Source organism: Gekko japonicus, unplaced genomic scaffold, assembly GCF_001447785.1.
Source record: "Gekko japonicus isolate JY-2015 unplaced genomic scaffold, Gekko_japonicus_V1.1 scaffold740, whole genome shotgun sequence".
Classification (NCBI taxonomy): domain Eukaryota; kingdom Metazoa; phylum Chordata; class Lepidosauria; order Squamata; family Gekkonidae; genus Gekko; species Gekko japonicus.
In genome coordinates this window covers 99,351-121,637 of record NW_015172576.1, presented here as the reverse complement: position 1 = coordinate 121,637, position 22,287 = coordinate 99,351, and the positions used below count along the sequence as shown (strand labels likewise).

Here is a 22,287-nt window from a genome sequence, read left to right as displayed (position 1 = left end):
TGTGTGCCTCAGGTCACTTGTAAGCCACTGGACAAATCACTTAGTGCTAATGCTTAAGAGAAGAGCCAGCATGTGGAAACTACTGCTTCTATGCAAGGGTAGTGGGTCTTCATGGTGTGTATTCATCTGGGCCTGGTTCAGACATGATAAATCTGGACAAACACGACCCAATCAGTAAACAAGTATAAAGCCAACAGTCGTGATAGTCTGGCCCAGAAATCAAACAGTCATTAAGACTTATAAGGAATTCAGATAGGACACTGATCTCAGTTAACATTCAGGCTCAAAATGCTGCTATGCTTCTAATGGATCCTGGGCGTCTCCCCTTCAAGGCAGACAGCAGTGAAAGCCTGAATGTTAACTGAGATCAGCGTCCTATCTGAATTTAGTATTTCTTAAGACTTGTTGTCTAGCACTTATGAAACAGAGAGCTTTTGCACCATTATAATATCTCCTGAAGAAGATCCATGTTTTGAAATGTTGTTCTATAATCCGGAGACGACGTTGATTATGTACCTTGGTTCAAGGATTTTCTTATGATTTGTTTATCATGTTGTAGTGCTTCAGATGGTAATACAGAGATAGCATTCCTTATAAGTCTTAATGACTGTTTGATTTGTGGGTCAGACTATCACGACTGTTGGCTTTATACTTGTTTCCTGGTTCAGACATGACATAATTAGGGCTGCCAGCCCTCGAGTAACCATAGACTTTCTCATGAATCCTAGAATGTCATGTGATGCAGCAGTTCCAGTTAGATGGTTGGAAGTGATGTCATGGGGCACTGTTTTATTCCCCCCCACCTTTCCCCTGCCACCCAGTTGAGTGGAGGCAGGGACCATGGCTGAGGATAGTTGAGCTGGCCTCCCTACTTACAGTCCTGGTTAAGGAAGAACTAGTGCTTGCTGCATAATACTTAAATGAGTCTCTGTGGTGGGCATGTGTGCACTACAAAAAGGTGAGCACATCTTGAATTAATTTTAAGTCTGTGAAGATCTAAAGAGTAAGATCTGAAGTCTGAATTGCTGGATTTCCAGATCTTATTCCAGATTGGTGCATCTAGTGTTGTCGAGCAATCATTTTGCCATGGTATCTTACTCCACAAATCTTAGCACGAATATCCACAAAATACTCACCGTTATGTTGGAAGGGATGTGGACAAACAGGTACATTTGCACATTGCTGGTGGCTATGCAACGAGGTACGCCCTTTTTGGTTGGAAATCCTAAAGAAAATAAAACAAATCCTAGACATAGAACTTACATATACTCCTGAAAATTTAATGCTAGATATCTGGCCAGAAAATATAGATCAGCATCATTATAAAAGTATATTAAAAACAATGCTTTATGCGGCGAGAACTGCAGTAGCATCAAAATGGAAGAATCCAAGCTCACCCACTATCCAGGCTCTTATGTCCATTGAAGTAAAGGGGTTTGGAAGGATGTAACTGCTTAGGATGGCCCTGCTAACCTGTTAACCAATGAAGGTTATGGTAATTGGTTTACTCTTCTATTTAAAACCTATTTGGGGGTTCCTGAGATAAATCAGTATGGAAAATTCTATTATCTTTGTGTCGGGTATACAGCATTTATAAGGAAATGGACAGTGTATATGACAAGAACTCAATAATCCCTAATTGCTTCACTCCCCTGTATTCATAATTAATAATATTCTGGATTTTATTTATTTGATTTGTATCTCACATTTCTTCTGGTAGTATTTTGGTTCTTCCCCTCTCCCATTTTATCTCCTCAACAACCCTATGTAGAAGGCTATGCTAAGCCTTAGGGACTAACCCGAAGTCACCTAGTAATTTTCATGACAGATTTGGGATTTGAAGCTACTAGTTTGGTTTCTGTCATGCTGTGGCACTACCATGGCAGGTAGCTTGAAATATGGACAGCAGATATCCACTCTGAAGAGCCATGTATGGCAAAGGTGCCCATGGGGCTTCCACCTAGTCTTATAAAGGTGCTGATTGTCATTCAGACATTGTCTGCACTGTTCCTGCTATGCCTTTCCCTTCCTCTACCCTAGGTATGTAAGACTATAAACTCCCTTTACATATTTTTGTCTCTTCCCCTCCCTGCACCTTTTCTTGCTAGATATGTATTGAATGAATCCCAGAGTCGCCAAAATGCACCATCGGGGCAGAGCTGTTCTTCTTCAAGTAGTTCTGGAGGTTCTGGGATCCCTCAGCCTCCTCCAGGGATGAGCTTCTATGCAGCCAAGCGGGTAATTGGAGACAGCCCATGGACACCTGAACAGCTGGAACAGGTAAAAAGCCAAACCTAATTATTTCATGGGTGTGTCACATGGAAGGTGTGTCTGACACTTGGTAAGAATTGCTAAATGGATGCAGCTGATTTAGCAAGCGGCAGGATTGCACACGCCCTTTTTCAGTTCCTTTCCTTGGCATGTACGTCATCATGTTCCCCCTGTCTCCTTTCATCCTGAGAAGTTACATCTGATCAGTGTTAATGGTGGTTAAACCCTGAGGGTGCTTCACACCCAGCTTTTGGAAGCTTGGCCTGCTCTCAATTCCTCAACCTTAGCTAAGGGCCAAGCACGCATTGTGTCTGCACCAGCAACAAATATGGGAAATAAGCGAGTAAATAACATTGCAGTCCTAAGCAGAGATGTATCTTTTAAGTCCATTGAAATCAATGGGGTGTAACGCCTTACGGCTGCAGTGTAAATAATTTCAAAACCTTTGCTATTGTGTAAAGCTGGCAAATGCTTTGTCGGGTGTTTAGGTATATCTTTGTTTAAAATATTACAGCATATTACAGCATTTCAGAGTGATTTTGGAGTGGAATAATTCTGCCACTACAATTTCCTTAAAATAGCAATATGTCAAGTTGTTACTAAGTGATATCCTGGCATGTTTCTTTTTGGAGTAAAATAGTTGCCAGTCCTGTTTCTATTAATTCTCTTTGTCAGAGTTAATTTCCCCATGATGACTAGAATGCCTAGCCATTCAGGGCATCTTTAGCAGGGGTCCTGAACCCTTTCCTGCAGTTAGGCACCTCTGGAATTCTGACACATGGTGGTGGGCTCAACCACAAAATGGCTGCCACAGGAGGCGGAGCCAGCCAAAAATGTCTGCTGCAGGAGGCAGAGCCAGCCACACTATGTCAGAGAGTGAGGTTATGCGTAACTGTAATAGTAACTCTTCAAGATTTCAGGCAAAAGCTCTGCTTAACAGGATGCCTTTTAAAAATATTTTCTTGCTTACACACAGCAGTGGAGGTCCTTATGCTGTGGTGGCAGCTGCTGGAAAAACAGGATTTTTTGTGTGTCTGAGCCTGCACAGCCAATCCAGTCTCCTGTGGCTAATCCAAAGCTCTTCTGGGCAGAAGCCCCACCTGGACCTGCCCACATTAAAAAAACACTTGGTGGGCACCAGAAAACTTGGGCACCCACGGGCACTACGGGGGTCTCTTGATATATAGTAGGGATATGACTTTCTGAGATGATAATGATGACTGGAGGTAGGAAATCCAGCCGAGGACCAGTAGAACCAAAGGTCTTCCTTTAGGAGACTTTTTAAAAAAATAAATAACTTTTATTTATATAATATAGCAATTAGGAGACTTTAAAAATGGATTTACATTTTCATGCACAGATTAATTTATCGTCATATTTGAGGCCAGAAAAGGATTTTCTCCTAGTCAGCATGATGTTGTGGTTAAGAGTGGTGGACTTTAATTTGGAGAACCAGGTTTGATTCCCCACTCCTTCCGCTTGCAACCAGCTGGGTGACCCTGGTCGAGTCACAGCTGTCAGAGCTCTCTCAGCCCCACCTACCTCACAAGGTACCTGTTGTAGGGAGAGGAAGGGAAGGTGATTGTAAGCCTTAGGGTACCTTAAGGTAGAGAAAAGTGGGGTATAAGATCCTGTTCTTCTTCTTGTAGGAAGTATTTTTTTTTTAGTGAGTTGGATACGGCAGAAGGTATTTTTCATAAGTCATGTAGTTATTATTGAATTCACTCTTTGAACCTACAGGCACCTCTGACATATTGCAGCTTAGTCTTTTTTATCTTTTCATAAAATTCTATAATCTGTACAAGATAAGATTAGCTTCCAAGATGCCAGAATAAAGAAAATACTTGGAAGGGCAAAGAAAGAACAAAGTGGTGGTGGTGGTGGGGGCAAGCCCTGTCTTGCACACATGAGTATTTGGGGGTGGGGGGAGTGCAGAGAGCCATGTTGGTAGTTACAAACCTAGCTCTAGCGACACTTGCACTGCCGGCAATAGTGTTCTTTCTGAGGAAGGACTTGTGGATGATTTGCCCTTTTACCGCTGTAGCACATCCAGCTATCTTTTCCTGTTCACAAATAACACCCACTAAGGGAAGACCATCAACAATTCACAACTATGTATGATCAACATTGTATATTACATTCATTAAAGTACAAGGATGGGTTAGTGGTTATTGAACTGTGCCTATGTTATTTTGGAAATTGGGTTCCGTTTTGCCAGCCGCTGTTGAAGATCATTGAAACATCTTGATTTATACGTGGGAGAGACATACAGCTGTTTTTCTTTCCACAGTGGGTGTCTTCTGCCACAGTTACTTTCTGTTTTGAGGCCTAAGGACACTATTCGTGTATGGAATTACAGAGGTGCCTACTGTTGGTTTTTGAACAAGTTCTTTTTGTAAATAATGCCTAATTATGAGCAATCTGTTAGATATGTGTTTATACATTCTATTGGGTTATGACCACTAATCCATCCTTGTACTTTAATGATGTAATATACAATTTTGATCATATATAGTGTGAGTTGTCTTCCCTTAGTGGGTGTTGTTTGTGGCTATACTTGTACGCTAAGGGTTCCCTATTGTCTTTGGCATCTTTTACTGTCCAGCCGTAGCAACTCTTGATTCTAAGAAAAAGTCTTGATCTCAGTTGATATCACTTTTAGACCTTGTCCCTTGAATGGGCTGACTGACTTTCCTACTCCTTTCTGCATTGCTGGGCAGTGTAAACTGGGCATTGTGAAGTTCATTGAAGCAGAGCAGGTGCCTGAACTTGAAGCCGTCATACACCTGGTCATTGCATCCAGTGACACGCGACACAGTGTAGCAACTGCAGCGGATCTTGAACTCAAAAGCAAGCAAAGGTAATGACTTTTAACTTTAAAACTTTGAATAGGTTGTTTTTAAAATTGAAAAGATGGATGAATTTTGAAAAACCTTCTCTCCTTACTTGTGTGTTCTTCATTTGTTGCAGTGTCATGCATTGGATATGCATTATTAGCGCATGTATATGATCCGTCTCCTTATTTCCCACCACTTTAGTAGTTTCTGTTTCCCTGTGTCGTAATAGAAGGTGTGCTTGTGTTTCTTTTAAGTTACCATGGATGGAGATGGGGCAACCTTCTGCATCTGAAGCCCTAGCAGAAACCTGCTTTTTCCACTAGACTAAAGAGAATAATAATACTAGAACAGGCATTTTCCCCTTTCCACCAACACTGTGAAGGCCCTTTCAATAGCCATGTAATCGTAGGACGGGCAAAACGCACAACCACTTCTGCTCAAAGAAGTAATGTGATATCTGGCACCGCTTTTGGAATTTTATTACATGTTGATCTGTGTTGCCCAAATTTTCCAAACCTTAATTTATCATAATAGATGAAGAACCTCTTTTGACTCTGCTGTCATTTTTTTATTCTGCTATTAGCCTGAGATGATTGTGGGGGTTTCACAGTTTAGAAAAACCTCAAGTATTTGTAAATGAGTTAAGTATTGCAGTGTGTCAACTGCAACATTTTGAAGAACTGTACTTTTTGTTTATGTTGAGGAACACTTTAAATATTATAGCATTCAAACAAATGTCAGTTCAACTCATGGGATCCTGCCTTGTTCGCTAGCCCTCTTAAGAGTATGATGCTGTTAACGCTGATGAATAATAAACACATTCAGAAGGAAAAACATAAATGGCATAAGCAGCACATTACAACGGGACTCTTAATGTATGATTAGAATGAATAGTTGTATATCTGAGCATATGAAGTGCATAGGCCAGGCCTAAAGAGTTATGCGCAGTGCATCCAAAGGTTTGGGCAGGCCCAGCGAGAGTTTTGACAAATATTTGCTTAACAGCCTTTGGGGCTGTGGCTGGAGAAATGCATGCCCAAAGTGTGCGTAGACGTACACTACCGTTTGTGTCCCGGACACTGTCTATAGTGCTCTCTTCTGCCACTTTACTGACAGTGCCATCCTTAGCAGAGTTACACCCTTCTAAGGCCATTGACTTCGATGGATATTGAATGATGTAATTCTGCTTTAGGACTGCAGCGCAAGAACAGAAAAACAATAATAGCTGATTTATCATAATAGATGAATCAGGATTAACCACAGACATTTTAATCAAACCAAGATTTTGTGTGGTATCTGAACTGAGCCCAAGAGTTATCTATTTAATTAATGCATATGCGAATTTACTGAATTACTGAGATTTAGAGCGTGAAAGAAAGCAATGCTGCACTGGCTACTAACTGGCTTTACTCACAGTCATTTAAAGTAATTAGTTCTATGACCTTACCATATGTGTTTCTTTTTAAATGGCATTTAGTTTAATTGACTGGAATAATCCAACCATCATCAGCAAGCTGTACAAAGTGTACCTCGGAGACATACCACTAAAAACCAAGGAGGTAAGGCTTGCTTCCTTTCCTCTGCATTCCTTTTTGATTTATATGAAGTTGTCTTTTGTGCTAAGACATATATTCTGTCTGTCTGTCTGTCTGTCTGACAGTTCTTGGCTTTGTTCTTTGGCTTGCTGTAATATTGGATCTTGTCCAGCTGTGGTTCTCAGAGTTACCTGCGACTCTTGCTCCCCTTCTTTCTTCTTCTCCATTTCCAGGTTACAGAGGGAAAATAATTTTAACTACAGGGGGACCTTGACTTTCTTGCTCCTCCCAGTAGCAACCATTCATGTTTGGATGGCCAGTTTGCTCTGTTCTTCCCATAGGCCAGATTTGTTTGGGTAGGCATTGTTGTAGGTGAGAGATGTCAAGGTGAAAGTTCCTGACTAAGGATAAAGATCATGCTAACTGTTAGCATTAGTCTCAACTTAAAGGTCAGTCAGGTGCCTGCAGTAAAGGTGTGTCTTAATTTAAGATCTTTGATGCAAGTAAGTGAAGTGCCATTCCATCACTACAGGACGAAGGCTAACATCACAGCAGTTCTTATTAAGAATTTGTCACATCTTTTGGTTGCTAATGAACTTAGCAACCTGATATCCTTCTGCAATGGGGCATGTATAAGGATTTGGTACATAGCCTATAAACAAACTACTGATGTTCAGTTCCACTGTTATAATAGCTGTTCACTTCCAGGCTATTTTCCAGCTCTGGCTCCAGCCTGGTGGAACATGCTTCCAATTGAGATCAGGGCCCTGTGGGATTTATTACAATTCTGCAGGGCCTGCAAAATAGAGCTGTTCCACCAGGCCTTTGGTTGAGGCGATGGATGTCTGATTGCATTGGCCTCCCCTGCCCTAAACGCAAACACAATATTGGGACTACTGAGGAAAAGCTGACCAGCTGAGACTAATTGGTGTGAATACTTCAGTTGGTACAAAAACCTGTAGCCCAATTACTAGCATGTGCAAGACAGGAAATACATGTCGCACCTGTGGAAGGGCTGTGGCTCAATGGAAAAACCTCTGCTTGGCATGCAGAAGGTACCAGGTTCAATCCCTGGCATCCCCAGTTAAAAGGACCAGGCAGTAGAACTGCTACCAGTCTGAGTTCACAGTACTAGCCTTGATGGACCAAGCATCTGATTTAGGGTTGCCAAGTGTAGATTCCTCCAGAGCGGGGGACTCCCGTCCGGCATCTGGAGCGCACGCGCCACACGCATGTCACCCGGAAGTGACGTGACGACAAAAGTGATGTCACATCCTACTCCACCCCCAAAGTCCCCATACGTACCCCAGGTCGAGCCTGGCAACCCTGGGTGGAATAGAAATTCCAAGAAATAAAATAAATAAACAAATTACTGGCTCTAAATTTTAAGCTGTGTTTTGTTTTACTGGTGACTATATTGGTTTTATTATATTTTATTTTATTAATGTTGTAAGTAGCCTTGAATATAGCTCTGTAGAGAGGTGGGATTTAAATGTTACAGATACATAAATCATCATATGATATCCAGTTAGTAAAACAACTGAATTTGTGAACATGAGTGTGTATGCATACATACAGATAAAACAGCTTCAAGTTATTAATGACAGCAGAAGCCCAAACCTGTACTTTATTATGGATAAAATAAGCTATATCTTATTTCATGCTGACATCTCTTTTATCTGTTGTGTAGTTATTTCTGCTTTAAGGCATCTCCTTAAAGACCCAGAATTCTAGTCAAATATGGTGCATTTTAAGTTAGTTTTTTGCTTCTACGTGGGTAGAATTCTGCTAAGGTACCTGGTGAATAGTTCTTCCATATTTTACCATAACCCCCTGTTTGCTTATTCCAGGGAGCTGTTTTGAAACCAGAACTGAAACGTGATCCAGTTAGCACGCGGGTTAAGTTAAAGATTGTCCCTCATCTTCTGCGTTCCAGACAAGCTGCAGAAACGTTTCCTGCAAATATTCAGGTAGTTTCTTCATTCAGAATAATGGTAGTTATCAGCTTCTCAGAACCAAATTCTGAGCTCTCTGCATTCATCTCATGGTGATACTTGGGACTAGCATAGGTTATGCAGTCTCAAATAGCGTTGTATTTGTTCAAGAGAGCATTTTAGCTACTGTACCATGGCAAAGGTACTGAATCTGTTGAATGGATCTGGGATAGAGTTAATGCTGTGAGAAACCTGTATGCAGTCTATCAACCTTAATCTCACAATTATGTGTATTGTAGTATCAATTATGGCACTTCTGGATAAGAACCTGAAATAATATTGATTATTTTTGATGAGCTTTTTTCCCCTGCTAGGTGGTTTATGATGGACTTTTTGGTGCAAACACCAATGCAAAACTGAGAACTCTGTCTCTTCAGTTTGTACATCATATCTGTGTAATGTAAGTAACTGACTATTATTTATGGCATCAAATGTTAGTTGTCAAACAATGGTTATGTAATTAACAGTGGATAACATATGACAATAAGCTAGCTAAGGTTTCCCCCCCCCCTTTTTCTTAAAAAATGTTTTCAACTAACATTGTGCCGTCAGGAAAAATAATTACAAGGTTTTCCTTTTAAATTTAGGAAAACTTAATATGAGATGAATGAAAGATAAGTGAATGAAAGATAAAATTGTTTAGGAATATATTTTAGAAAAGCCCTGAATGATTTCTTTTTGGATAACTATGTTCCTGTGACAGAAAAAAAATAAAAGGTGATCTAGGTTGATGAAATAATCTAAAGTTGTCCTTGTTGTCAGCTGTCAATATGAATTTAGTATCTAAATGATATCTTTCATTTAATGAGATTCCATTTTCAGTCCCTAGATGGTCCATACTTAGCTGGCAGAAATTAATCAATTTTATATGGGATGAACTAGGGTTGCCAGCCCCCTGTTGGAATGGGGGAACCCCCACTTCCTCAGGCTCTTGCCCGCCACTGGCCAGCTGGCTGGCAGGGGGAAATCCCACCCCCAACTGTCCTTTTGGGGGCCTACTTCCAGTTTCAGGCCCACTTCCGGGTTTTTTTTGGGGGGGGGTGACGCTCTGGTTTTTGGGCAAAACTCTATAGTAAGTTGGATTTACCATAGAGTTTTGCCCAAAAACCAGAGTGTCACCCCTGACCGGAAGTAGGCCTGAAAATGTCCAACATCACTTCCAGTCTCCCGGAAGGACATCGGGAGACCCCTGCTGGCGGGGTAAGTCAACCTGAAACCCCTATTGTAAACCTAGAGTAAAGTCACTAATGTTGCAGAAAAGAAACAATATGGGAGTGTTGCTCTTCCTAATTCATGTTTAGTTAATAATGGGGCACAGCTAATTTGGCATTACACGGGCTTTAGATATAAAGATAATCAATGGCTTTGTGTAGAGTAGCATACTAAATCAGTTGCTTTGGAAAACTTTATATGGGTGGTTCAGAAAAGACAGCAAGATTTAGTGAAGAACAGACTGTTGTTCCAGGAGCTGCTAGGTACTAGTAGGGAAATCTGGACTTTGCTACTCAGACGGGTGCCAGCCTGGCTTTGTTGCAGTGTTTTTGAAAAGATTGTGGTAAAGCAGGATTGGGGAAGATCTGTAGAAAAGGAAGACCAAAGGGATGCATGAAAGTACCAGGATGCTGTGGGGAAGAGGGGAACCCCTCCCTTCCCAATAACATACAAGCCATGCCAAATAATACGTATATAAGGAAGGGGCTAAATAGTGCATAATTTTGAATAAAAATCCTTACTCTTTCATATATTGTGTTTCAGTTGCCCAGACAGTAAGATAAAACCACTAGGCCCAATGCTTCTGAATGGGCTGACAAAACTTATTAATGAATATAAAGAGGTGAGTTCAAAGGACCTTATAAAGAATGATGGTAATTGTTGGGAAATTTATAAATTGGAAACTTGTAGACATGCATGCCTTTTTTCATGTCTGGGAACTCATTTTATATTTACTTCCAGAGAACTATTGAACTTGTAGTATCTAATACCAATAAAGATAATATGTCTTTAAAACCTTGATGCTTGTCTTCTAAGCTTTCCAAATGGCCTGTCAAGGGCACCTCTTCTGCTATCCTGTACATAATTGCCTGCACCTAACTTCCATTGAAAGCTATATTGTCTTCTGCTCCTATAAACTGGATGGCTCTCACCCATGTGTAATGTCTATAGATGCAATTCGCAAAGAGTTTCACTTAGGGTTGCCAGCCCCCAGGTGGGAGTGAGGGATCCCTCGATTTGGCGGGCCGCAATCACAATATCCCCAGTATGATAACATCACACGGAAGTGACATCATCACGCGGGGGGGAGGGCGCACAGCAATGCTCTAGTATTTTGGGGGAAACTCTATGGTCACCATAGCGTTATGCCCGCAATCCTAGAGCATCACTGTGCAGTGTCCCCAGAATGATGATGACACTTCCGCGTCATGTCATCATGCTGGGGATGTCATGCATGGTGATGTCGCCCCGCCCCCCTGCACTCCCAGAGAGCTCCCTCCCACCCCCTGCCAGGGAGCAAAGAGGACTTGGCAACCCTAGTTTCACTGTGGGAGTGTGTCTTTCCTCTCCTCTCCCATGCATTAGCACAAGCAGTTTTCCAGTCGACATGGGCACACATTGTGCATTCAGTTTCCAGATTAGCTCTGAGATATCAGTTATGTCCTCGGTTCTGTGTATGCTGAACTTTATATGAATATGTCCTATTCATATCTTGTACCCATGCATGGATTTCTGGAGCTTTTGAAGGTGGGATGGCGTGACTGCTGGACACAATGGGAAGGCATAATCTTACTCCCCCATAGTATGTACAGCAGTCAGGCAGACTACATTGTCGCCCAAGGTGAAAATCAACACGTGTTTAAAGTGAATATTAAGTTAACTGCCCTTTACCCCATGACTTGTTCTGTGATGAAGGGGCAGGATAAGCAAAGAATTGTTTCTTCCTTAAAGATTTGTCTCAGTTGCAGTTCCTTTTCTCTTATCCCATAAATTAATATATTAAGATCGCAGTATGTTTGGAGGTAAATCATGGGAGATGGCCCAGTTCCTATGTATTTCCCCAACCCAAAATCCTGGAACAAGCGTGTCCCCTCTTATTCCCTTAGAGATTTTTCAAGAGTCGCCTATTACCTCTTCAGTTCGGGTGGCCCATGCAAGCGCCTGAATTACTTCCTGGTTTATGATAATCCAGGAGAATAATCACATTCGTACACTGATTTCGTGTATCCCTTGCTAGGTGTCTGCTGTTTGCCATAGTTCCAACTTGCTGCAGAGAACTGCAGTGTTCATTCAAAGCTTTGGAATGTTGCTGCAAAACGCTGCTTGAAGCTCTTTGTTCCCTCAAGCTGCCGTCATAAGGCGATGCGCAAGTTTCTGAACTTGTCTCTGGTTTCATGCTTGCCAAGTCTCTTTTGCTTTCGTTTCTTGACAAATAAAATTTAAAAAGCGAGCAGTAGTTTTATGGCCATATGCTGTGATTCCCCCCCCCCCCATCTCTCCATGAAGAACATGAACACATCTGTTCTCACTTTCAAAGTGGTGTGCTTTAGGAGATGATTACTGTATTTTTGGAACCCGTGTGTCCCTGAAACATGTTATATTAGAAAAAAATACAGGAGGGAAGATAGAAGAACAAAATTGTCAGGAATAAGTGAGGACACATGAATAGGTAATCTTTTTCTCTCACTCTCATGACACTTTTTGCTGATCTTGTTTTCTGTACTTCAAGGACCCCAAACTGCTATCAATGGCCTATTCAGCTGTTGGAAAACTCTCTAGGTAAGACATGCATTTAAACTAATGAGATGTTGGTTGATTTCTTTCAAAGCAATTTGTCAGGAGGCAAGCAAGTTCCTTTAGCACACCAAATGGTGTAATAATGCACAGCATGTAGAGAAGATACGAGCTTTCGACAGCTTTAGAGCTGTTAATTTAAATTTGTTGGGGGTTATTTGGATGCTAGGTGTAATCTGTTTAAAAATGGGCATCGCATTTAAAAAGTGGTTTGTTCTCCATATAGTTTATAAACCTTGCCAACTAAGCAATATCAGAATGTAGCCAGTGGCGGCATGCTTAATGTGTATAGGTTTTTAACCTTCAAAAAACTATCAGATTGACCTCCATGCATCATTTTCTGGTTTTGGCTGCCTTTGGTGTATATTTGATTGTGTTGCCTCCCTCTGGTGAAGGCAAGTAATTTAGATCTAGGTTGAGTATGCTGAATTTACCAGCCTCTGATGATTTATGTCTGAAATTAAGCACCTTATTTGAACGCTAATGAAGCATAGTGGCTGAGAGACTGAGTGCGAAGCACAGAATTCAAATTTCATGCCTCTCATGAGCTTACCCTGCCTCTCAGCCTGAGTCTTCCACGTGCGATATGGGGGTAATTCTGGGCTGCTGCGCAGGGACGTTCATCAAAATTTGCATGCTCAAGAACTATCTAAATGTTAAATAATGAATAACTGTATTTTATAGAGAGGCGAACTAATTTTCAACACTCTCAGATATGTAGCTGTTCTTTTAAATGCCAACTTGTTTCATTTTAGCCGAATACCTCAACTATTCACAAAGGACCTTGCTCTAGTCCAGCAGTTTTTTGAAGCACTCTCTAAGGTGAGTGATTTGGGGGGGATCAGGAAAGTGGCCTGTTTGAAGGGATGGATGGATGCAAGATACTAACATACGTGTACTATTCCAGGAAGATCCTGATACCAGACTGGCCATTCAGGAAGCCCTGTCCATGATGGTTGGGGCTTACACCAGTTTGGAAGGAGCACCGCGTACTCTCATGGAGGCACTTGTGGCCTCAAACCTAATTAAGGTATGTCTACAGAGTAACATGAGGACTTGGTTTCTTCTTCTTTTTAAAACACATCGGTTCCCTCCATGAAGTCATGCTTTTGTTAATGGAATCTGTTTTTCTCCCATTCTAATGCGCTGTACCATTAAAGGTGTATTTGTAAATGTTCTGCTTAATAGAGTATTTAAAATTTAAAACTGGAGAGCCAGTTTGGTGTAGTGGTTAAGAGGGGCGGACTCTAATCTGGAAAAATGGGTTTGATTCCCCACTCCTTAACGTGCAGCCAGCAGGGTGACCTTGGGTCAGTCAAAGTTCTCTCAGAGTTGTTCTCTCAAGAGCAGTTCTCTCAAGAGCTCCCTCAGCCCCACCTACCTCACAGGGTGTCTGATGGTGGGGAAAGGAAGGGAAGGAGATTGTAAACTGTTCTGAGACTCCAAGTGAAGGGCTGGGTATAAATCCAATCTCTTCTTCTCTAAAAGAAGGAACACTGAAGGAGTCCATATTATCCATACTTAGTTGTGTCTCCATAGTATATTCATCATGTATGCAGATAGGTTTAAACATCACTTGTTATGAGGAAGGACAAAGTTTATGTTCCAGGGAGCTGCTTAACTTTTTTCAAGAGCCTTGGGGGATTTCCAGTCACAAAGTGGTGGCTCAGTAGGTAGTGTGAGTCACAAAATGGCAACTTGTACAAAAATCATATCTTTCCAGTGCAGGTCTGTGGTGCTCAGGTGGGGACACCTTTCCTGTGCTCTGGAGTACTAGTTTGGTGGAGAGCCAGTTTGGTGTAGTGGTTAAGTGCGCGGACTCTAATCTGGGAGAACCAGGTTTGATTCCCCACTCCTCCACTTGTACTTGCTGATGTGACCTTGGGTCAGTCACAAGCTCTGGCACAGCTGTCCTTGAAAAAGAGCAGTTCTTGAAAGCGCTCTCTCATCCCTGCCTACCTCGCAGGGTGTCTGTTGTGGGGAGGGGAAGGGAAAGGAGTTTGTAAGCCACTCTGAGACTCCTTTGGGTAGTGAACGGCAGAGTATAAATCCAATCTCCTCCTCCTCTTCCTCCTCCTCCAAACCAAACCACCACCATCACAAATTGTCCTGCAGGGGAAAAAATACACAGCTACCTTTATGTTTTCCCTGGAAGAGGCCACTGGGAGCTTTGATGCGGGGGGAAGCATCAATAGCATCCTCCTTTCCTGTCCAGAGCAAGGGTGCATGGATGCAGGTGTGAAGGAAGAGGATGAGAGGCAGATGGGAAAGAGTGGTGGTGCTGTCATTTCCCAATCCAGAGCAATGATGTGTGCATGTGGTATGAAAGAGAAAGAGGAAAGAAGCTGCTGTGTAGCTTTAAAGGAAGGATAAGAAAGTGATTACAGCAGCAGTGGAGGAGAGGTGGAGAGCTACTTTTAATGGCTTGGAGAGTGACCAGTCCCTCCTGAGTGACCTTCTGCTCAACTTGTAGAACTCCTATAACTCTTATCTCTGCTGTTTTTTAACGTTTCCGTGTATTTGGAGAGTGTGTTCCATTGTTATGTGAGGGGAAATTAAAGGTTGTACCTACCACTTCTTGTCAAAGTGAACTGGCACTTCTATTTTTTCAAATAATAACACTGGAAACAGAATAAAGCATTGAAATACAAATTACTTAAGGATTTTGTAGTGGCAACAGTGATGTGATGGCAACTCTGGCTACGATTGGTTTGGCTGTCCACCTGTCACTGGTGATCCTGTGGCTGTCACTTGCCACTTTAAAATTTGCTGGGAAAGAAGCAGAAAGGAGCAGGAGCAGCGAAAGAGATGGCAAGTTCTACTGGTAAGAGGGATCGCTGATTCCTGCTAAGGATCTGAAAGCAGCTCTGCTTAGCCTATCCAATTATAAACAGCGCATGTTTCCTGCAGCTGCCTTTTCTATTTTAAGGGCTTCTTCTGTGTTTATTTCATGCCAGTGCCTGTGTTTAAAACAGCTTTGATGTGTACGTGATAATTTCTTCCGTGTTTTTATTTTTAAGCCTCAAGTCCAAGTGCGTCAGGTGGCTGTAAAATTTGCCAGCACAGTGTTCCCTCCCGATCACATCCCTTCAAGATACTTGCTGCTTTTAGCAGCAGGAGATCCGTAAGTTTCAGAAGGTGTTTAACGTTGCATTATGGACTGGATTTAGAACACGATTGTAGTATTGCTACAGTAATGATAGAGGCATGACTTTGCTAGCCATTTAAGGACACAGCGGGGCAAAGTGAAGTTGGGGAGGGGGAAAATGATTTTTATAATTGTGCAGCATTGTGTCTTTAAGCCTTGGCTTGGGCATCACACAAAGTTACGGCTTATTTTAACCATGGATGGCTTATGAAGCCAGGATTTGGCCTGCAGACAGTCATTTCATCCTGGTTCTCCTTGACTGACCCTGGTTACGTTGTCTTTGACTTTTCCTGCACTTCCCCTGCAGAAACCTCTCCTCCTTATCACACCTCTCCTCTGCTTCCACAACTTCCATATATTTCTCATGTTCCATAACTGGCTCCCCGCCCCCCCTTCCCACAAACACCACTCACCAGCCTATGTACCAGGAATATCCTGACAAGCAAAATCTCGACGAGGGACCTATAAAGCATGAAGACCAAATGTCTTCATGGTGTCGTGGTTAAGAGTGCAGATTCTAATCTGGGAGAACTGGGTTTGATTCCCCACTCCTCCACATGCAGCTGCTGGTGTGACCTTGGGTCAGTCACAAGTTCTTCCAGAGCTGTTCTCTCAAGAGCAGTTCTCTCAGAGCTGTCTCAGCAGTTCTCTCAGAGCTGTCTCAGCTCCATCTACCTCACAGGATGTCTGTTGTGGGGAGGGGGAGGGGAAGGGATTGTAAGCTGCTCTGTGACTCCTTTGGGTAGTGAAGGGCGGGGTGTAAATCCAATTGCCTCTTCCTTTTCTTCTGCCTCCTCCTCCTTTTTCTTCTTCCTCTTCCTCCTCCTTAGTTGTAGGAGCATAAATGGTTAAACATCCAAGGCTCCATTTGGTGCTGCTCTATTTCCTTTATTATGGGTAAAGAAGGATTGTGCCAGCTTCCTGGACTTTTAATAGGAGAAAAATGAGGGTGTTGCCAGGACAGCTAGCACATGACAGCCTGGGCAGGGAGACTGCCAGCGAGAGGAGGTGAAAGGGGAGGGAGCCTTTAGTTTTGTTTGGTTCTTGCCAGTCATTTCTTGCTCATGCAGCATGAGAAATAGAGTTGGGAAACCAGCCAGCATTAAGCCAAAATGCCTGTGTTTGTATATCTTGCAAAACTATGGCAAATAGACAAGATTCCGGTTTGAAGTATCCGAACTAACTAGAGTCAGTGGGGTGACCTGTGTTTGGACAGTCAACGAACCAGTGTCAGTTTCATTAAACCATGACTTTGGTGTGATGTCTGGACTGAGCACCAGAAGACCTTGCTTTGGGGCAAACTGTGTTAACTGCAGTGCCTGTCCTACAATGTTCTGCTGGCATAGCCAAACGTATGCCATGTTGAGAACTCATTTGTTCATGCGGCAAACATGCCTATAAAGTATTCAGGTGATCCACTGATATAGTACCTGGGAATCTTTTTCATTCCTAGAAATGCAAATCAAACCTACAACAAATCTCTACCCACTAGAATATAGCAATCTAGAGTGTGTAGATAACTCTCGAAGAGGAGAGTTGGGAGAGATGCGGGATGAATGGTGGATGGCAGTATTGTGAAGCTGAACTTGGTTGCAGCTGAAGAAGAAGTTGGGTGGTGGGTGGCAGGGTTTAAGCAAGGCCTTATGGGTGGTAAGGGATCAAGCAGGTAATGGTGCTGTTAAAAAGAGGTGCTGTGGAGGAGATAAAATGTCAAATTTAGAGAACCAGAATTCTAAAGCTGAGTTTTACAGAAAACAGGCATGAAGACGGTGATTGGCAAAAAGTTTGGGAAATATTGTGGCACGGAAGTAAGGAGTTCTCTCTTCTTGTTGATATGTTGTAGTCCAGACACTATTTTTTCTGTTCTGAAATGGAAGTGCAGTAGTTTAAAAGGTCCTGTGAAACCAGAAATGGAGTACCGTTTGCCCAATTTACAAGTAGAAGGGGGACCCACATTTAAGTCAATTTCTGCAGTTTACTCCTCATCACCACCCCCTTCCTTCTGAAAACATAAGAATCCTTCTGGGTCAGACTAATCAGACCACATGTCCATCTAGTCCAGCATCCTGTTTCCAGTGATGTCCAATTCCATGATTCTGGGAAATACACAAACAGGACATCAAGGTCCTCTCCTGCTGTTAGCCCTCCTCCTTCTGGTATTTAGAGGTATACTATCCCTGAACATGGAGATTCTGTTTGATTCCATTGGCTAATAGCCACTGATAGGTATAGTCTGTTAATCTGGCCAATCTAAGGAGGTGTCCAACACTGCATGCTGTATGCAGTGAATTCCATGTGTTGTGTGAGGAAGTACTTTCATGTATCTTTTTTTGGATCTCCTTCCAGCCAAATGAAGTACTTTCTATCTTTTTTTGGATCTCCTTCCAGCCAATTTTAATTGGGTTATCCCAAATTCTAATACTGTGAGAAAAGGTGAAAAGCTTTCCCTAGGAAATGCTGGTCTAGAAATATATCTTGCTACAAAAGTGTATTAATCCCACGTATCGTGGTACAAAATTGTAGTCCTTCCACTCTGTAAATGGATTACAGGGCAAGTGGGTGGTAGGGTTGGAGTGATATTTTCTGTCTATGTGTGCACATGTACTCCATTTATTTTACTCCTGAAAGACGTGAAGAGGTGCATGGAGAGGCCCAGCGTGCACTGAGAACGTTTCCTGGTAAAAATGAAAAGGAAAGTGCTGGTAAACAGATGCCTTCCTTCCCAGAAATGGTCCAGTATATTCAAGAGAAGGTACAGAATGTTATCTTAAATTCTAACCCTGACTGTGGTTGAGTCCATGTTGTGTCTAGTCATAACAGTGTATATATCCCTGATCTCACAAAGAGATGGTCTGGCGGCTCTTGACTCAGTTCTAATCTTCAGGCCATTCAGGTCTGGTCCTGTAAGCTACCTAGATGGGAGACTGCCTTGGCAGTCTTTCAGAATAGTAGAACACAAGTTTGACAGATGAAGATATTAAGTAATGATTATATATTTTCTGGGAAAGGTACTGGTCTCAGGACTATCTTGGCAGGATACATTAATGTGTAGTTTTATATCTCTCTTTTTCTCCTTTGGGCACTGACTCATCTTTGATTATTTGCATTGCTTCCCGAAAAAGAGCCATTTTGATCTTGGGTCCTGGTTGTTTTACAGTACCATCCTTAGTGGGCCTACTCAGAATCCTGTTGAGTTCTGTCCACCAATGTTCCCTCTAAGCTGTGGTCTTGTGAGCAAAAATTCTACTTTGTGAGCTACTGGCATTAAAGTTGTGAGCGAGCAATCTGGCTACTGTATAAATTAGTTTGCTCCGGAGCCATCCTTCCTGAGCTAAGACAAAAAAGTGTGAGCCGGAGGTTAAAAAACTGTGAGCTAGCTCACACTAACTCAGCTTAGAGGGAACATTGCTGTCCAATAGGGCTTACTTCGAGGAAAGTGTTCTTTGGATTGTACTATGAATTTCCCAGCTCTGTATCTGCATTGCCCTTTCCCTGAACCGTCTCCTGGCATTTAAAAATCTTCTCAGCGCCTTCTGTTCTGAAATTTGACTGGAATCTTCAGAGAGGAGGATTATTCTGGCTGCGGCATCATGCTATGGGAATCTGTTCCCTGGGAAGTCCATGGGACTGGCTCCATGCTACTGTGGTTGTATTTTGTAAGGCATAGAACCCACTCAAAGACTTGGTCATGATGTTTTAGTGCCCATGAGATGACTTTTGCCACTGTTCCGGTAGTTGTCAGATGCTGAAAGGAGGTTTAACAGATGGTAATCCACAGAACAGGCTGGATAGGTATCCATATTGCTCTTTGCTCAGCAGACATCTTGCGGGATGACAAAACTGTAACGGATTCAACAGTCAGCTCCACAGGGACATAACCTCTGCTGACACGGGATTCTCCTAAATCTACCAGTTCTCTGCTTACAGGTGTTAAAATGGGCTAAGGAGAACAACTTGCAATAAGCCAGAACTGTAAGATAGGATAAATATGTATTGTAGGAAAGTCATTAGAAGGCACAAAACCTACATGAAATAGGCGAGCAGACTCGCTTGGCATCAGCTGCGTGAGCATTTGCCGCTCTGGCTCTTCAAACCTTTCTGTTCCTATTGCACAGGCCTTGTTATTAGAGGGAAGGAAATATATGAAACAGCACAAGGAGAAGAATCTAGGCTATATATAGCATGAAAGGCGCCAAAGGTTCTTTTAGAATTTTTATATATGTGCTTTCAACTGGTTTTAAAATGTATACATGGTTCTGATAATTTATGCCAATAAAGGCTGACTTGACTTGACTTGACTATAGCATGAAAGATAAAATAGTATTCCAAACTCTTCCTTTTACTTCCTGTGTAAACTGTGAGCATAGATTTTTAGCTGTGCAAGGTCTGAAAGCGAATTGCTTAAGGACAGGCCTAAATTCTTTCTGCTTTAAGTCAGGCCAGAACATGAAGGGTATTTAAACAGTCCTCCATTGGTGGAGGGCTGATGGTTCCCTACTTCAGCAAAATGCTGTGAGGATAATGAGAGTTTCTTACATGTGGGAAGGATTATTTGCTTCCTTGAATCCATTGAAGTTCTCAGTGGTTTTTGGCCCCTCTCCAGACCCGGTTTGCTCTCCCAACTGTTCCTTACTTGGCAGTTTTCCAACTAGCTGCTCCTTTTTAATTGCAGTAGGATTAGGGTGTATTTTTGTGTAATTGAGGTTGTCGGCAAATGGCAGTTCTGTCAGATTTGTTACTGTTTTTTTCCTTAGGCCTCTCACAGAATGAAAACTCCAGCTAAATATATGACGGGGACTACGGTCATGCCTTTCAACCCGGCTACTTTTGGAGAGGTACGTGTTATTGGCTCAGCTTGAGGGAAGTCAACCCTGAGCAGGTTTTTCTGGAATCTTCACCGATAATAAAAAATCATATGCCATTTACTACAGCCAGGGGTCGTTTCGTAGAAAAAGAGCTAGGGGAACTCATCAGCATAACTCATTAGCATATGCCACACCCCCTGCCATCACCGGAGGTCTGTCATAAGACCACACCCACCACTCAGTTAGTCTTAGTCTTAAAGGTTAGTCTTAAAGGTGCTATTTGTTAGTCTTAAAGGTGCTATTTGAACTCTTGGACTATTTTGCAGCAACAGACTAACACAGCTACCTCTGGGAAGCTCCTGGATGGGGCTGGGAGTCCTTGCGGAGGCCACGTGGAGTGGCCTCGGCCAGGCAGAGGGGGAGGACGCCAACTTACCCTCCTGCTTCTTCCTCCTTCTGCAACAGAATGAGGCTGGAAGCAGGGGGCTGCCGGAAGAAGGGGGCGGGGCTTCGTTGTGTGTCCCGCCCCCTGCACCTCACCAAGGGGAACTGCGTTCCCCCGCGTTCCCCCCCGAAATGACCTCTGACTCCAGCCATAAGTATATTTCCCCCTGTCTGTGATACAAAAGAATATTGAAGGGAGTGATGGACTTTCCCAGTATATCCATGAGTTTGTTGTTTGCCAATATCTTCTGGTCTTCACAGACAGTTCCAGAAAGTGTTTTGGATGTTGTGCTCAGGAAACCCCCCCTGAAAAATCTCCATTTCAAACACTATGGATGTGTGCAGAGTACTCACTGAGTGTTGCAGTTACTAGAAAAACAGTTAATGTGTTGCAGTGAGCCAAACTCCATTGAAAAGCAACCGGAATGAATTATGTAAATTTACACAGTTTCTCTCTATTGCATAATTTTTTAAACTGTTTTGCATCGTTATTTCCACTACGGTACTCATGGAGAAAGGCCAGGGAGCTAAAGCCTTGAAGCCCCAGTCCACAAACCATTGGAAATCTCATCCATTCATGCTCCTTACTTCCGTGATTTCACCAGGCATTGTCCAAACATTTTTATAAACCATAAGGACTAGACATTTGTATCTTTTTTGTTTTTGTTTTTTGTGTGTGCATGTGTTGAATAATGAAAGCAGGGATTGATGGGCAGCTGATTTCCATGCTGAATATAACATTCTGCCCTTATCTTGTTTTTGTACATAGTTCCGCAGTGCACACAGCCCTGTGCATGATCGAGCTGAGCCCTTTAAATTCATTTTGAATTCAACTGGACACATGGCCATGACAACACACTTGATCCACAAATTGCTTAGTACATTTAGCAACAACTAGCTCCAGCATACGGAGCAATTTAAAAATATTATCCATCTCATAATGAGGCTCTTCCTGTAATGCATAGTTTACAAAGTTGCTTTTTTAAAATGGAAACTGATTCAGTATAGAAACTAAGAAACTGGTCTATAAAATAGCAAATCCCCAGTTAAATCTTGCCTTAGCTATGCACTTACTAGGAGGTCACTCATTCTCATCTCCAGCTAGGGTTGCCAAGTCGTTGCAGTCGCTGCAGCGGGGACTCCTGGGCAGTGACTGGAGCGTGCGCGCGTGCCGCACGCACGTCACCCGGAAGTGACGTTAGGACGCCGGGCACGCTGGGGGTGGGGCCACGACCATCGGAGGGAAAACCATAGAGTTTTCCCTCTGATGGTCGTGGCCCTGTCCCCAGCATGCTCGGCGTCCTAACGTCACTTCCTGGTGACGCGCACGTCAGGGTGGGGTTCCCCCTGGTGCCTGATCCGCTGGCGGCGGGGAACGGGTCTCTAGGGCGGGGGTTTCCCCGCCCCCCGGGGGGACTTGGCAGCCCTATCTCCAGCTCCTAAACTGGAACATGCAGATAATTATAC

The 22,287-nt window shown here is 42.8% G+C and overlaps 1 protein-coding gene across 1 annotated transcript in view; it reads left to right on the top strand.

The window, feature by feature from the left end:
• KIAA0368 (KIAA0368 ortholog) overlaps positions 1–22,287 on the top strand; it is a 91,245-nt gene that overhangs the window by 16,935 nt on the left and 52,023 nt on the right. The window contains 12 exon segments of the mRNA XM_015421423.1: positions 2,109–2,280; positions 4,992–5,131; positions 6,586–6,667; positions 8,494–8,613; positions 8,952–9,037; positions 10,393–10,471; positions 12,359–12,408; positions 13,179–13,245; positions 13,331–13,453; positions 15,444–15,547; positions 18,200–18,323; positions 20,326–20,406. Of these exon segments, the coding sequence (XP_015276909.1) occupies positions 2,109–2,280; positions 4,992–5,131; positions 6,586–6,667; positions 8,494–8,613; positions 8,952–9,037; positions 10,393–10,471; positions 12,359–12,408; positions 13,179–13,245; positions 13,331–13,453; positions 15,444–15,547; positions 18,200–18,323; positions 20,326–20,406 (1,228 nt within the window).